Source organism: Balaenoptera ricei, chromosome 5 (genome assembly GCF_028023285.1).
Source record: "Balaenoptera ricei isolate mBalRic1 chromosome 5, mBalRic1.hap2, whole genome shotgun sequence".
In the NCBI taxonomy this organism is placed as follows: domain Eukaryota; kingdom Metazoa; phylum Chordata; class Mammalia; order Artiodactyla; family Balaenopteridae; genus Balaenoptera; species Balaenoptera ricei.
The window spans coordinates 78,666,293-78,684,126 of record NC_082643.1 but is presented as its reverse complement, the minus strand read 5'-3'; the positions used below and the strand labels follow the sequence as shown (position 1 = coordinate 78,684,126).

Here is a 17,834-nt window from a genome sequence, read left to right as displayed (position 1 = left end):
CAGAATTATAAATGAGTCCATGTGAAAGAATTCTTATTTAATTATAAACAAGCTTTAGTGTGTGTATATGCAGATAAGCCCATATGGCTGTAGTATTTCCTCTCTAATAGTTACTTTCTGCATACTTCTTAAAGGACAAAAACCTTATTTTAAGGAAGTCATTCTAGACTACAGTAAGCATAACATAAGCATTTTTAATGATTCAGTGTGATCATTCCCTGTATTAGTTATTTTACTGATAGTCTTAGTGGTTATTATGATGTGTAGAGTCCCTCACCTAAATGGTCTTATGCTGCCAAGCTTTTTAAATTCACATCTGCTTTCTGTAGCTTATCGCCACCATCTTTGCAAATCAGGTTGCTTTACTTCTCTCCCACCCACCTAATGCCACTATTTTAGCATTTCCCATTGCTCTCTTTTTTTTATTATTATTAATTTTTTTTTTCATCCAGTCAACCAAAAATTTTTTTTTAATGCTATTCTTGTCTGCTTACATTCTTTTTATGTATGTATGTATGTATGTATGTATGTATGGCTGTGTTGGGTCTTCGTTTCTGTGCGAGGGCTTTCTCTAGTTGTGGCAGGCAGGGGCCACTCTTCATCGCGGTGCGGTGGCCACTCTTCATCGCGGTGCGCGGGCCTCTCACTATCGCGGCCTCTCGTTGCCGAGCACAGGCTCCAGACACGCAAAATCTCTGAAAATATTATAGAAAATTAAGATCCCAAAACATATTTTATTTATTTATTTTTAACTTTTTTTATTTTTGGCCACACAGGGTGGCATGTGGGATCTTAGTTCCCTGACCAGGGATCGAACCCATGCCCCCTACATTGGGAGCACGGAGTCTTAACCACTGGACCACCAGGGAAGTCCCCCAAAACATATTTTAACAGTTCGAAGAATAAAATAACTGAATACCCAGCTATCTTATGTAAAGCTGAGTATGGCTTAGCCAGTACCCAAGAACAGAGGGTCTCCAAATGAAATATAGCATCAGAGAAGGAAGGAAAGGTTAATCTTCAAGGAAGTTCTTAAATTATAATAAACATTTGGAGTAATTTTAAACAGTAAGAAACATGTTAAATAGAGCATTTCCTATTTATAACTATTTTGTTATCTTAATTGAATCACTCTTATTCTATTAAGATATGAAATGAAAATAAACTTTCTTACTATTTCAGAAATCAGTCTTTCTTGTTGTTTGCAGTCCTACGTCTACCCAGGCTTGATCTGTTCAATACACAGTTTATCTAGTTATAACATCATTTCTTATCAGTACCTACTTTTTCCCTCTGTAAATCTGAAATAACCTTTCGAAAGTTGATCATACAAATTTCCTCTTGATTCCAGATGTGATTCCTTTCCAGAGGTGCTTGATGGGTTTGTTTTACCAAAGGGCCAGGCTCTTTATAGGTGTTGAGAAAATCTGCTAACTTATTAGGTATAATTATATTTAATATAGTATATGAAAATGATATTTAAAATAGAATTAAAAATGTTTCCATCCCCTCAACAACAACATAATTGGTGTTAGTTTTATCCAGGCACTGAATGGTGAGTTATATTTCTCACTTTAGAAAGTTTATGAAGTATTCAAAAATAGATTGAATGGTCTTGTTATAGACAAAAATCACAAATAGTTGAGTGTTTAAATTTCTTTCCCTACTTGAAAAAAATGCATAGTGATGTTTTGCTCTCTTTTTAAAAAGTAACTGTGTTGCTATGGATTGGGATAAGGATGGAGATATCCTAGCAGTGATTGCTGAGAAATCCAGTTGCATTTATCTATGGGATGCCAACACAAACAAAACCAGCCAGTTAGACAGTGGCATGAGGTAAGGATAACTTTTTTTATATTTTAAATCTTCACTTAGAAATATCATTATTTGCAGATTTGATGCTACAAATACTACTTTCATTATAAAGATGCATTGATAAGTTATTTTCTTATAAAGGAAAAAGTTCATTTCTTTTTTAATTGTTATATATAATCCTATTAATTTTGTTCAGTTAATTAGAATAAAGTTGTTATGATTATAAAATATGACTTCTTAAAAAGTTGCTTTCAATGGAACAGACTAAAATGTCCAAAGAAGAGAGAAAATGTATATGGGAAAATCTGGAGATGGGATTGGCTGCAGGCATGGCTAGATCAAGGGGTTCTAATGATGCAGTCAAGACTGTCTCCATCTCTCGGCTCTTCCTTTCTCTGTATTGACTTCTTCTAAGACTCTCTCTCTTTTTTAAATTTTACTGAAGTGTAGTTGATTTATAATGTGTTAATTTCTGCTGTACAGCAAACTGATTAAGTTAAACATATATATATTCTTCTTCATATTCTTTTCCATTATGGTTTATCACAGGATATTGAATATAGTTCCCTGTGCTATACAATAAGACCTTGTTGTTTATCCATCCTGTATATGTAAGTCAGACTCTTGATGGCTACTGGCAGGTATCAGCTTATACCATTCTTCACAGCAAGTTATGCCAGAGAAAAGAGCATGCCCCTGTCACATTACTAGTGTCCACTCATTTCTTCAGAAGGTCTCTGAATAAGGTAGGCAGGGCCATGGCGTTGATAATCCTACCCAGTGAAGAGTGGAGTGAGGGTGGGGCAGTTCACAAGTGGGAAAAATCCTGGGCAGACAGAATAAATTGCAGGTCTCTGCTAAAATGGAAACCATTTTGCCATATGGAAAAGAAAAACCTGTAGGTATTTACAACTAAAACTGCAATTTTGACCTTGGACAAATTGCTTAACCTCTCTGTAAGCCTCAATTTCTTCATATATGTAAAGAGTGTATAGTAATAATAATCTGCTTCATGGCATCATGTGGCCTGCAGGTGGGCAGGAAGAGATCACACACATACCGTAAGATTAGACTATACTTTTCCAACTTACTTACCAAGGAATAACAGAGCAGGACCAAACATGACCTTAGCGCAGGTTCTCTTGACCCTCCAAAGTGACGCACGAGACATGCATCCACAGGCAATAGTGTCTGAACAACATCAAGTCTTGCTAGGTCTGAGAACCTTCATTTCTATTTCTGTCCTTTAACACTTCGGTACATCACTTTTCAGAAGGATTTTACACACCCTGTGTACTTCCATTCAAGAGGATGTTTATAAACATCAAGTGTTGCTTCTTGAACCAAATTGAGCATCAGTGAGGCCACATCCTGACCCAGAGAAAAATGCATAATTAATCCCAGGTGTTTCGAATTGGCAGCTATGCCTCCCACTGTCTATCTTCCCCCGCTTCCATTTTCTCACATCATCTCAGGATTGTTGTGACAGTTAATTGTATGCAGTGGCCAGGCACCAAAATAAGAACTGAGGGAACAGTAGATGTTATTGTAATTATCAATAAAGTAAAATTAAGGGTGTTTTACTGTTGCTATTAATATTTTAATGTCTAAAGGCCTTTGGCTATAGAAAGGTATACCTACTACTATTTGTTTTTTTGTTAATGATCAATCTAATATATCATGATAGTTAACAATTTTGAATATCAAGTTTGCAAAATTTTCTTAAATATTTTGCAAACTTAAGTTTCCTTTAAACAATTAAAATTTCTTTTACAAATTTAATCTGATTAGATTCTTCTGTGCACTTCAAACAAATAATTCACAAAGCGTCAAATATAATTATTACAAAAGTTGCTGCAATGCCACTTAACTATCTTAAATTATTAGGTTAGCACAATGGGTTGAATTTATTTCATCATTTTTACTAAATGTATTTTTTCTACCTTTTTAAGATTATAGTGGTACTTACCCTGATCCTACCTAGGCCTACAGCAGTAATCACTTAGTTTTTTACCTGGGATACATCAGTCTTTTCAGAGAATCTCTGAGTACAGCATCTGGTTCATCAACCAGTAGATTCTTGGTTGGATCATGGAACATGGTTGCTTCTCCCAAGGCCATTCACACCCGAGTACTAGTCGCCCTACTCAGCTTCTTTTCTAATTGACCTTCAACTGTCATATCAGCAAGAATTTTATAAACCTGTGCCTCTCACATAGGTTGCCTTTTTTTGTAGCCAGGTGCATTTTCCTATAATAATATATTCATTACATTTTTCTTGGCCAGAAATATGTGTGATTATTATATGTTGGCCTGATCTGTTAGCATAATTGGAAACATATGTATGTCTTAGGATCTTACTGTACTTTGTAGGACCTTCTAGAGGTCTTATCTTCTAAGAGAGGAAAGATGAAGCCCATTCAGCTAACTCTTCTTTTGAAGACATTTGATTACTTGATCTTCTTGGAATACACTATTTAACCCTCTTTCTAGTTGGTTGTTGTGTGACTGTTGGTACTGATAAACTGTTGACTGGACTAATATTGTTACACTACTCTTACTATATGTGACCACAGTTGCTAATCAGACCTTGTTCTTGTCATATAGTTCCTCTTTTCTCTGGTACTATTTAGCTCACTCCAATTTTTTAAATTCATGTTTTCTGAGCAGCAGACTCCAAAACAGGATTAAATGTGTAAAGTGTTTATCACAGGAAATATCTGTGAGGGAACAGAGAGGGAGAAGAGGTTAGGAGAGCCGTCAGACCACAGTGCATGTCTGACCCTTGTAAAGGAGAGAGGGAAGAAAGAAAGGGGGGTAGAAACATCTGGGACCGCAGCACAGTTCTAAAAAGTTCAGCTAGGCCCAGTCTGAGCCAAGGTTACCATCAAAGGAGCCCTGTACCTCCCAGGAATGGGCCTCAGCAGGACCCCTGCCACGTGCAGTCATTGTCTGGGAGCAACCCATGGGAAGGTGTGGTCCCAGCATGTTGAGGTGATGGATTCCAATGCCTAGCAGCTGGGGGCCTTGGTCAGTTACACTTTCTATAGTTAGAGATCTGAGAGGCACGTTCTCAGGGCTGCTGTACCTACTTAAACTGAGAGATAAATGCATATTTATCTTTTATAAAATATGTACTTAATATCTTTTATAAAGTATACTGTATACTTAATATATTCAATAATTGTAAATATATACTCAATTGAAGAAATCTAGCAGCCCGGTATATTAATACTTCTTATTAAAATTAATTTTTACTAAACATTTTATTACATTCACTTATTATTACAACTAACTTTTCCTATGCTTTAAGTGAACTTTTGTCTTCCAAGTATCATTAGGTTTTATGGCCTGTCACAAACTCAACTTGCTTCAATTAAATATGTAATTTTTAATGCTCAAATTCCCCTAATTTAGCCAGAGGAGTCCCCTTTAAGCTGACTCTTTTGTCCTTTTATTACTGCCCTCAACATTCTTGAAAGCTGTGTTGCTTTCTGAAAACAGTAGCTTGATCTATCAGACTCGAAAAGTTTAGCTGCATCAGAATCACCTGGAGAGTTTATGAAAACACAGCCAGCTGGGCACCACCCGCAGAGTTTCTCATGCAGTAGGACAGGGGTGGGATCTGGGGACTAGCATTTCTGAAGTTCCCAGGTGATGATGCTGGTCCTGGGATTGTATTTTCATAACCACTTTTCTAGATCCATTGTGATTTCTTTCCTCAATATATAAATGAGCTACTCTCCAAGGAGTCTTGATTCCCTTTAGTAGAGGATTGTATAAAAGTTCAACCTTTGGATCCTAGAATGCACAGTAAGAACTGGTGGTAGGCAAACGTGCTTTCTACCTCCTTCTGAGCTACTCTTTAACAGTGACAGAGCTGGGAAATATATGTCCTTTTTCATGAATCATGAATTCCCAATGCTTTTTCCAATTTAGTATATCGTATAGTTGGACACTACTTTTTTTTAAAGCATGAGATGTTATCATCCATGAAGATTTTTACCACAATTAGAGTTACAACTATCATTAGTAGACAAATTAATAAGTATCTCATCATGAGTCATCTGATGAAATTTGAGATTCCATCGTGACTGAATTGAAGCCTATATTCATCATACATTTGTATTTTAAGTCTCACTCACCTAAGATCATTTTATAGTGTCTCAGAATGTCTTTAGCACTTCTTTGTTGTCCTAAAGCATTAAGTTGTAATTTTGTACTTCAGCTTCTAAGTAGATGTTAAAACTATTCATGAAGTACTTTTTAAAAGGACTACTTAGGGGGTTATAATTGTGAATTATTTAGTAATTTGTATCTTAATGTTACAGGGATCAATTGTCTTTCCTTCTTTGGTCAAAATTTGGAAGTTTCCTGGCTGTTGGAACTGTTAAAGGAAATTTGCTTATTTATAATCGTCAGACATCTCGAAAGATTCCTGTCCTTGGTAGGTTGTAGCTGGAAACACTGCTAAATATTTGAGATGCTTTACATAAATGTAAATTTTACCACCTCAGATTTCCCTGATATTGCAAGAGAAATTTTGTAGTTTACAATTAAGACTTCCCTGGTCAAGCCATACATCTATCTAAACTAGAAGATCCATCTTCACTACCTACTAAGAGTTTCCCAGGCTATGTAACTGGTTGCCCTAGGGTGAGCCTGTGCCTTTGGACACCAGTACATTAATAGCATGGCTTCCAACTGTCCCTTTCTCACCCAGATTGTGCCTCTGGCATGGAATAGCTCAGATGCATATCAACACATTAGTAGATGGGGTAAAACATTTGGTGGCTTCTTGGACAGAGTATGTCCAGATTCCTAATTCTGACCCCTCACTCTCTCCAAACACCAATTTAATCTAGGAGTGGACTTCGAGTTATATTTCCCTCAGGGTGTATGACTGGAGGGTATGTGTGTCTAATCCTTTGACCTTCTTGGTTCAGTCTCATTGATTCCCCCAGCCTCTGGTCACCTAGCATCTGCCCTCGGACTCCCCAGCAGGAAACAGTATCGATTCTTTTCAGTTATTGTAACATCATGCTGGTGAATGGTGAAACAGTGGGCTTAATTACATACAGGTGGCCAATATAATTTACCACTAATGAAAGAATTAAATCCTGGAGATAATAGTGCCCACAGAATACTTGAGAAAGTGCCTTTCAATTAAGGACACTTGTTCATTTCAAATTATTTTCACATATATGTATATCTTTCATAGGAATATTTTTAGTGCTCTACCTAAACAGTTATGTCATTGATCCACTTGAAAAATTAAACTAAAAACTTTTGAGTTACAAAACTCTGCTTTCACCATATAAATTAGTTTGACTTAAGTAGGCATTTTCTGTCTCCCACTTCATTTACAGGTATATTCTACCAGTTAACTTATAAGCCCTAGAAATTTTGACACTTGAGGTATAAGAAAATAATTTGTCAAAGCATGATTATTTTGTGTCAGTATCTGTCATATATACATGATTTTATATGTGATCTTTGTATTTAATATGAATATTGATTCTAATCTCAGCTAATTTAATTCACTGTGTAAAATGGAAAAGATTCAGGCTAATTATATATTTTAGGTCCTTTAGCTGCCTCTTTTAGAGTTAGTTGTGATTTGTGGCTCTGCTTTTTTTCCTTTGAAATAATTTACTTTCCTAAAACCAAGGCATTTCACTTCCAACAGCAGCTGCACAAATGCATGGTTTTTACAGTAGCTAATGTCTGTTACCTTGTTTCGTCATGCTCTGATTTATTTCCTTGAACTAGACTAGATATAGGCAGTTCTCACTTTGCATGCTTCTAACATGCATGAATTTCATTGTTCACAGTGTACCTAATATTGCCAGTCTCCCAATAACATGATTTACATTTCAGTGGCCATAGTATGGTAACTATAAGTTAATACTAATTAAATGAGTCAATATATGTAAAGTGCCCAGAACACCGTTAAGTAAGCACGCAAAACATGTTAACTGTTATCAGTGAAGTTAAGGCTAACCTGAATTCTGAGCACTAGAAGAAAAGGAGAGATTTTCTTCTCCCTTTCTTGAGTATAGAAAGAAGTTTGTCTTTGGCATCTTTCCACCTCTCTTCACGTACTCCTTTTTTCCCTTCTAACACCCATTACTTTGGACACCCAGTTCCAGTGTACCACTTAAGCCACTTAATCTATGATCAGCAAAATCTCCTGTTTCCCAGTCTCTTCTCTGAATGTTCCCTTCACTTTTGTGCTCTGGTCTTCTGATTTGAAATACTACCTCTATAGTCCCATATTTATCTCTTCCAAACTCTAGACTCATACATCCAGCTGCTTACTCAACATCTCCAATGAGATTTCTAGTAAACACTTCAAACTTAATATCACCAAAACCAATAGTTTTCCCTCTCATCATTGATGGCATTCCATCCTTTTAGATATTTAAGCCAAACCTTATCGTCATCCTTGACCCTTATCTTTCTCCTACTTTCCATACCTAATTTGCCAGAAAATCTAGTAGGGTCTATCTCCAAATATCTCCAGAATCAAGACTGTTCTCATCACCGTTACTGCTGCCACCGTGGTGTGGGGCTCAGACATCTTTGACCTGAATTTCTGGAATATCTTAACTGGTCTCCCTGCTTCAGATCTTTCCCTGCTATAGAATATCCTCAACCCGGAGGCCACAGTGAAGTTTCTGCTCGGAACTCTCCAGTGCTCTCCATGTCACCCAGGGTCAAAGTCCTCACTATGGCCAGCCAAGCCCTCTGTGACCTGGCCCTTGGCGACTCTCTGACTTCATCTCTTACTCATCTTCCGGGACTTCACAGCCATACATACTGTCCTCCTACCTGAGCCTCTAACACTCGGCAAACTCTGGCCTCAGGGTCTACTCTCTTAACGACTATTTATTTAGAGCCTGCCTTCTGCATACATACTGTATTAGGTTCTGTAAGGGGTACATGAATAAAATAAACATGATCTTTGTCTCAATAACAGCTAAAATAGCTAACATTTATATAGCATTTCCTATATGCCTGGCACTCTTCTAAGTGCTTTAACTCGTTTGATCCTCAACCCCTATGAGAGAGCTCCTACTATTATCCCCAATTTTTGGATGATGTGACTAAGGAATAGAAAGGTTAAGTCACTTACCCATGGTTTTGCAGTAAGTGGTGGAGCCACGTATTCAAAATAGGCAGTCTGCCTCCGGAATCTGTATACTTAATTAACCTTGGGGCTCTTGAGTATTTATCTATCCCAAGACCTTCGACAAATGCCCTCAGTGTCAGGCATGCAATTTCCACCCCAAAATGTGCTTTTTGCACTGTCTAGATTGCTCAATAAAAAAAGTCCTGATACTTAGTGGCTATCTAATATCCCTCACTAGCTAAATGAGTCAATTTTTAACACAAGTCTCACTAGGGTGCCTTCATATTTGTACCTCAGTGTCATCATGAATCATTGTATGTCCTTTAGTTATATACGAATAGTCAGAACTGTGACGTTGAATCTGCTTATGCCAAGGGTCTCCCACACTGTGAAGCTGAATATAGTAAAGATAGCTTTGGTGCTTTGAGATTTAAGCACATTTTGTGCTTAAGACATTATTGTGATAGGTTTGGTTATATGGTAAACAAACAAACTTGTCAAGGGGTGGAATATCTTTTTACGTTAGGACCTATGCTCATATGCACATAAAAAATTGGAAAACAGGATTGCCCTCATATGCCTGTATCTTGATTTACAACTTGGTAATAAACTGTTTTAAATAAGGTTGCTTAGACACTAACTGCTTTGATGAGATTTAAAATTTCTTGTCTGTTTAATTTCCATAGTATATTACGTAAACTTTCAGATTAACATCACAGATATCTAAAATTTTTTTTGAGAAATCAATATGTACAAAAATCATCTCTTTTTCAGGAAAACATACTAAGAGAATCACATGTGGATGTTGGAATGCAGAAAACATGCTTGCTTTAGGTGGTGAAGATAAAATGATTACAGTTAGTAATCAGGAAGGTGACACGATAAGACAGGTAATACAGTAACATCTCTTTGGTCTGCTATATTCAAATTTTCTTCCAAAACAAAGTTTGCCCTATCAAACTGATCTATAAAATTTAAAAATCTCTATGTGAGATATGTATACAATAACTTCACATTCTGAACATCAAATTTTTTTAATGTATTAGGACATATTTCTTTAATATGAATACTTTATCCAAATATCCTCCTTTGTACATTTCCCATTGGCTAGTATTAGCATGGATTATTAGCTCTGTGGTTATAGTCAAACAGTATATTTGTGAAATAACTCTTATTTTATATATGTATATTTACAACATAAATGTTAACAACTGGACTCAGAGTCAGGTAATGTAATCAGCTGCCTGATTCTAAAGCCCACTCCTTTAGCTGATATGTTAAATTGCTTCCAAACTAATCCTAATTAAATTTAATTTTAGGGTTAAATTTTACTGATGTTCAAATTTCCCAAGATTGATTAGATCTTCAGAGGCTCCTCTCAAGGGAATTTGTATTACCCGTAGCTATAGAAGCTCACCAGTGGCAAAATTTCACTTTGGATGACTTGGCTTATGATTTATTACTTCTAGAGCAATGTTGACATTCTTTGAATACCTGCTAGTTACATGGCACTGTGCTATGTACTGTAGAAGAAATATGAAATATGACTACAGAAGAAATATGAAATATGGCCCTATATTAACTATCTATTGCTGCATAATAAATTACCCCCAAAACTTAGCAGTTTAAAACAACAAACATTGCTTTGCAGTTTTTGTGGATGAGGAATCCAAGTGCAGCTAAGCTGGGTGCTTCTGCCTCAGGGTCTCTCATGAGGCTGCAATCATTTTATCAGTCTGAACTGCAGTCTTATCTGAAGGCTTGACTGGGGACCACACCAAAGCAGCTGGCAAGAGAGTGAGAATAGTCATTCAAGACTTAAGCTGCAATCATTAATAAATAACCTGATCTCAAAATTATTTTTGCTGTATTCTGTTCTCTAGAGGTGAGTCACTAGGCCCAGCCTACACTGAGGGGCCGGGATGGGGATTACACAAAGGCATGAACACCAGGAGGTGAGGATCATTCCAGACCATCTTAGAGGCTGCCCACCATAGGCCCCCTACTCTCAAGAAGAGAAAACTAATCATGATAAAACATATATCGTCTTATATGATTATCAAATTGTGTGATATAGCTTACAAGTCCTATAACATTTGTGAGATAGAGGAGATAAATGAAAGTTGGATTGTGAATCTGTAAGAGAGAAGATGATCTAAATCAGTCAGGGTATAGGCTAAACTACTGTAACAACGAGACCCAAAATTACAAGGACTCTAAGAATATGGTAGTTTGGGTAGTTTTTCCTCTTTTTTTCTCATAAAACAGAGAGGGGTAAGCATGTCATCTATGTATCTCTGCTTCTCAAGGTTGTATAAAGTCCCCCTTCCTTCCTTCCCCTCCCTTCCTTCCATCTTATTGTTCTGCCATTTTCTAGGGTGTTTTGCCTTCATGTGCATGGCTAAAGCAAGCATACCAGCACCTCATTTCAGCCCCAGGGAAGGGAAAAAGAGAAGTGGAGTGCAAGAAATTTGTGAACGACCTAATCTGGAAGATGCAATCATAATTTCCATTCATATCATATGACCAGAACCTAGTTCTGTGGTCACACCTTGCTGCTGCCAGGGAAGCTGCAAATTTAGTCTGCCTCGGTGATCATGTGCCCTGCTAAAACTTGTTTTAATGGGTATTGTAAGACATTTAGCAGTCGCTGTCATTCACTCCAAGCAGAACAGAACAAAGATAAGAGGAAAAACTTATTACAGCTTGTTCATGGCTTATTCCAGACTGGACTGACTGAAGATTTGGGCTTTGATTGAGAATTTATAGAAGATAAGTCTGAAGAAGAAAGTTGGTTCTTATATCTGGAAAGCTTTGAAAGTGAGATAGAAGTAACTCAATTATGTTGAGCAGACCATAGCATGATTACAGTGGTTCTTAAGGAAGGTTAATATGGCATTACAATAAAGATGTTAAAAACATATATATATATAGCATTACTGTAAAAAATAGTTTCTAGAAACCTTGTAATTTTGGTCCATCTATATTGGTGTCCTTTAGAATTAGAATGCTACAGGTCCCCCTTGTATCCATATCACACATCATCAGTAGATATTGGCATTTTTTTTCTTCACTGAATCAAGACCTTAGAATACTTTTCCACACATACCATCCAAGGAAGCCACTACCACTGAGCCATTATTAACATACAAGACAACTATTTCCCATTTTTAATCCCCAAGAAGTATGCTTCCAGAATTTGGCATACTACTTAAGTTATGATGCAGTAAACAAAACATACGTTATAAGTATTGTTTTGTCTGGTATTTTCTCTTCATTGCTTTGACTTGGCTATTCTGCAGAGCACTTCATTGTAACTTGTGTGGATTTATCTTTATTTTTCCTGCTGAGGACTTGTCTTGCTTCCTGAATCTGAAGATTGCTGTCTTTCATCAATCCTGGAAAGTTCTTAGTCATTATCTCTTTGAAATTCACCTCTTGCCCTTTCTATTCTGTCTTTCCAGAGCAACTGTTAGACATATGTTGGATCTTCTTATATCTCTTGATCTCTCTTTCATAGTTTCTTTTTGTCACTCTTTGCAATCTTCAGGATAATTTCCTCAAATCAGTTAACTTATTCTTTCTTCAAATTTGTCTAATCTTCTGTCCATCCCATTGAGTCTTTATTTTAATGGCTCTACTTTTTATTTGTAGAAAGTACTTTGTAGTTCTTTTTAAAATCTGCCTGGACTTTTTAAAGAAAGTGTTGTCTTTTCTTATATTTATGAGTCCTTTTATGTTTTTAGCCATTTTAAATGTATTTATTTTATGATCTCTTTCTGATAATTCTGTTCTTTTTAGATCTGGTGACTATTCCTCTTGATCCATTGTTTGTTTCTGAGTTTTCTCATTTTGAATTGTGAGCTCATCTCCAGCAGGGCTTGACTGTGGAAGTTTTTTGCAGCCTTTGAAGAGGCTTTAGATTCGTTTTGGCCAAACACTGCAGGGAGTTTCTAGACCACTCAAAGTATAACTTTGGACCTTAGACCACAATGAGCATAGGAGGGAAAGTCTTTGATTTGAAAAGAATTTTTTCTGACCCAAAGCCCAGCTTGAGCCAAATGGGCTTCCTTATTGTCTCCCTTTACCAGCTACTGCTCTGGATATCTGCAGCATCAGTTTCTGCACACACTTTGGTTTTCAATTTGATCTTTGCTTACGGTCCCTGGAAATCTTCCTAACCTTCTTTCAAGCTTATCTTAGCCATTTAATAAGATACGTGTTCAGTTTCATCCAGAATTTCTAGAAGTTTGTAGCAGTGGGATTTTCAGGTTGTTAGTCCAACCTGTAACAGAAATGAAAGCAAGTTACCTGTTTTAGTAATAGAATGAATTTGAGTTTGGGGTTTATTCATAGTGATAGTATTTTCACCTTTGCAGACACCAGTGAGATCAGAGCCTAGCGACATGCAGTTTTCCATGATGAAGACTGATGACCGCACCTCCACTGCTGAAAGCACAGTAAGAGTTCTAAATCAAATCCAGGCCCAAATTATTTGGTAATTTTTTAGGATATTCTGTCTCCTTTTCTAGTATGGTTCAGAATCTATAGTGATAAATAAATTATAGTCCTTCACTTATTAAACCAATGCAGGCCCCAGTTTCTCAGGCCTAAATGTTTTTTCTGCTGCCACCTAATATCACAGCAAATGAGGACAGCTTCCTGTTACACTTGCTGCTTTTCTTATTCTTATGGTAGCAAAAACAGTGGGGGCACCTTGAAAAGCAAGAGTATTGATTTCTCTATCTTTTTTTTTATTTTCACTCTATCAGATGTGGGGACCAGAGCTCTGGAAATTATAGTTTTATTTTTTTAATACCTTAGATTGTTTTCCCTGCCACATTTTAACATTCTGAAATCCAGATGATTTTTACAATCAACAAGAATATATTTAATGAAGTAATGTTCCTTTATTTCTCTAAAAGCTATTATTAAAGTGATAATAACTCCTAACTGGTAGCGTCTTAGAATCAAGGAAATATATCAAAGTGTTTCTCTTTACATATATATATCCATTACCCTTAATGAACCCAAATAAGTAATGCCCTCTTTTCTCTCCCCAACACAGTTAGACCCTCAACTGAGAATTATAGTTAAGTACTGACTTGTACCAGCTGGATAGTAGTCTAGCCACATTGACCAGTGCCCTGCAGGTGATGGGAAGAGTGATGATATAAAAAGCCGAGCTAGATTATCCACACAGGTGTGGACCTGTAATCCCAGATAGCCCAAAATCAAAATCAGACGGCCTTAGGATAGAAGACTCTCTATACTCCGGATATGAATTCAGTTTTAATGGAACTATGTCAGACCTACCTTCCTGTACTGCACAGGACTCATATTAGAGGTACAGAGAATTTTAAAAGGTTATTCCATCGAGCTATTTTAGTGTACTTCCAAGGGTGTATTGCATATATGTGAAGCCAAGGATCCTTCCCAGACTGTATATTAGTAAAATGTTACAAATGTTTTGAGTTAGTCATATTGTTACCTTACTAATTATAACATTTAACGTGCTAAATTTGGCTCATTGTTTTTCTAAATTAGGTTTATGCTGTTTGGATTTGCTTATTAGTCTTTTCATGAAGTACTGAGTAATTCATTTCATAATCTCTTTTATTTTCTGGCAGATAAGTGTAGTCGTCGGCAAGAAAACTTTGTTTCTTTTTAATCTAAATGAGCCAGATAGCCCAATTGATCTGGAGTTTCAGCAGCGCTACGGCAACATTGTCTGCTATAGTTGGTATGTACAAAAGCTCATTACAGAAGGATACCCCTGTGTTTTCCCTTACTAATTATAATATATTTAATTTTTGTCTGTAGCATTTTCACTTCTCTATGTAACATTTTCTGGATTATAGTCTATGATTTATTATGTGGAACTACCTAGCATATTATCTGGCAAATAGGCCCTTGATAAATTATATTCTCGAATTCCTTAGTTTTAAGGTATTTGCTTATTTACTGTACTGCAAATGATAGTTAATCTCCCTTTTTACTGTATTATTACCTTCGTTGCTATAGGTATGGTGATGGCTACATCTTGATTGGTTTTTCACGTGGAATTTTTGTGGTCATTTCCACTCATATTCGAGAGATCGGTCAAGAGATATTTCAGGCTCGTGACCATAAAGATAGTCTAACCAGTATTGCAGTATCACAGACCCTTAACAAAGCTGCTACATGTGGTGATAACTGGTAAGTTATATTCACATATTCCCAGGAAAGCTTATATAAGGAATATTTAAGAGATTCAACAAGACATTGTTAACTAATGTGATTCTATCAACCATAGTTGCACTGGTAGAATATGTTCGCAATTGAAAATTCCTAACATGCCTTTACCTCTGCCTTTAACACTCGGGGTAATATCTAAAATACTAAATGCATGCTAAATACAAAACCTAAAATGGAGTATGCTTGAAAATCAATCTTAAAAATAAAATAGGCACACTCCACCCTGTCACTCTCGCTGAATACAGCCATAAAACTTGAACAGAATCCATGGAACAGCTATTTAAGGACTCTGAAAAGTAAACAGTAGCAGGCAGATTGGAGAAGAAGGCCAGCGTTTGAAGTATCACTGAGCCAGCGGTGAGTCTCCCATTTGTCTTCCGGTCTCTCTCAGCCAGGACTCAAGGCAGCCTAAAACCTGGACCCTGGATGTAAGCACCGGGGCAGAGAGAGAGAACTCTGAGAGAAGCCCTTTAGTTCTGGCTCAAGTTGCAGGAAAGAGAACTCCTAACACTCAGAGAAAGTTGGGGAAATCCCCCAATTTTCTTTTTTTTTCTTTCTTTGTTCTCTCATGCCCCCAGCCACCAAGCAGTCTCACCATGGCAGTGACAGGAAGGACCCACAGGCACCTAAAACTCTGGTGGAGGGTAACCTTCCTCTCCAATTGGAGGAGCTGTGGTCCCAAGAAGGTGGGGCCTACCCTTGTTCTTTATTTTTCTCTCTGTCCTCTCACTACTTGGCTGCAGGCACAGTTGTAGGAGATACAAGGCAGAGCAGAGCAACTAGAGCCCCAGCTTTCCTGCTGGAAGACCAAAAAGCAGAGCCCCAGGGAACCAGAATATACCAGGGAGGTCCTGGAGAAGGAGAAACTCTGGAAAGCAACCCTATAAAGATATTTATGAACTCCCAGGTTCATCCCTGAGCTGTGTGTGTGTGTATCACATCCTAAACACATACCAAAGACTTTGAGAACTGAAATAAGGGATAGATCATAGCCCAGGTCCTATACTGGCCAAAGAGTAAGGCATACAGGGACATATCCGAGTACCACTGCAAAGGCTTTGGAAGTGGAACTGACATTGAAATCATAACCCACAGAAGGCTGGTTAAAATGTGTGGCCTGAACCCAACTGGGCTGATTGCCTGCTTAAAAAAAGAAAAAAAAAATTAACCTTCTCTGTGGGATTTAAACAAGACAGAGCGTCATAACATAATATTCAAAATGTCCAGAATATAACCCCAAATTACTTGACATATGAAGAATCAGGGAAATTTCAACTCACTTGAGAAATGGCAATCAAAAGACACCAATGCCAAGATGATGGAAATAGCAGCTATTATAAAAATGCTCCAAGAAGTAAGGGCTAGCATTCTCAAAACAGATGGGAACAGTCTCAGAAAAGAAACACAGCCTATAAAGAAGAACCAAATGGAAATTCTAGGACTGAAAAAATAATACTAATGCAGTGTATGTAACACCAGAATGGAAATCACAGAGTAAAAGAGTTGGTGAAGTTGAAGGTAGAGCAATAGAAATATCCGTTCAGAACCCAGAGGAAAAAAAGATCGGAAAAAAAAAAAAAATGAGCAGAGCCTCAGGGACCTGTGAAACTACCAAAGGTCTAACATTTGTGTCTTAAGAACCTCAGACATAATGGCCGGAAACTCTCACATTTGGCAAAAGACATAAACCTATATATTATAGAAGCTCAGCAAACCCCAAAAGGGTAAATCCAAAGAAATCTAGACCCAGACACATCATAATCAAACTGCTAAAAACTAAAGGCAAAGAAAAGATTTTGAAAGCAGCCAGAGAACATTTTGAATGACAGCAGATTTCTCACCATAAACCATAGAGGCCAGAAGGAAACTCACAACATTCTTAAAGTGCTGAAAGAAAAGAATTGTTAACCAAACCTCTATCTATATCCAGTAAAAATATCCATCAGTAATGAAGGTGAAATAAAAACATGCTCAGATGAAGGAGAATGAAGAGAATTTACTGCCAGTGGACCTCCTCTAAAAGAATTGCTGAAGGAAGTTCTTCAGATAGAAGAAAACAGATGACAGAAGGAAATTTGGAACATCAAGAATAAAAGAAAAGTAACAGTAATGGTAAATAGCTGGGTAGGTAAGGTGGAGGCAGGGGAGACTGTTGGTCACAAGGGCTATTGGAGAAGTCACATAAGGAACTTACTTTTGCTTGTGACTGTGGGCTGCTATGTAGGGCATGCATGTGCAGGAAGGACTAGTGTTAGTTTAAGGTCCCTGCAAGCCACTTGGCCAAAGTAGATGCCAAGGCAGCTACATCATGGTGTAGCTTAGCTAAACTCTCAACAGACTTGGACCGTGCTGTAAACCAACCAGACCTAGCAGACATCTACAGAACACTCCACCCAACAACAACAGAATGCACATTTTTTCCAAGCACCCATGGAACATTTACCAAGGTAGACCATATCCTGGACCATGAAACAAACCTCAGCAAATTGAAATTGAAATCATACAAAATGTGTTCTCTAACCATCATGTAATCATGCTTGAAATCAGTAACAGAAAGACAACAAGAAATTCTCTAAACACTTGGAAAGTAGACAACCTACTTCCAAATAACTCATGGGTCAAAGAGTAAATCTCAAAGCAAATTAAA

At 37.2% G+C, this 17,834-nt stretch overlaps 1 protein-coding gene across 3 annotated transcripts in view; it reads left to right on the top strand.

Annotated features, from left to right (window-relative positions):
- Positions 1 to 17,834, top strand: part of WDR19 (WD repeat domain 19) — an 83,667-nt gene that overhangs the window by 3,105 nt on the left and 62,728 nt on the right. For 2 of the 3 annotated variants that reach the window (XM_059923171.1, XM_059923173.1), the window contains exons 4-9: positions 1,711 to 1,836; positions 6,147 to 6,262; positions 9,725 to 9,840; positions 13,330 to 13,410; positions 14,581 to 14,693; positions 14,975 to 15,148. In XM_059923171.1, coding sequence (XP_059779154.1) covers positions 1,711 to 1,836; positions 6,147 to 6,262; positions 9,725 to 9,840; positions 13,330 to 13,410; positions 14,581 to 14,693; positions 14,975 to 15,148 — 726 coding nt within the window. Of the gene's footprint in view, positions 1 to 1,710; positions 1,837 to 6,146; positions 6,263 to 9,724; positions 9,841 to 13,329; positions 13,411 to 14,580; positions 14,694 to 14,974; positions 15,149 to 17,834 lie in introns of those variants that run through there. The other variant, XM_059923172.1, reaches the window with a different exon arrangement.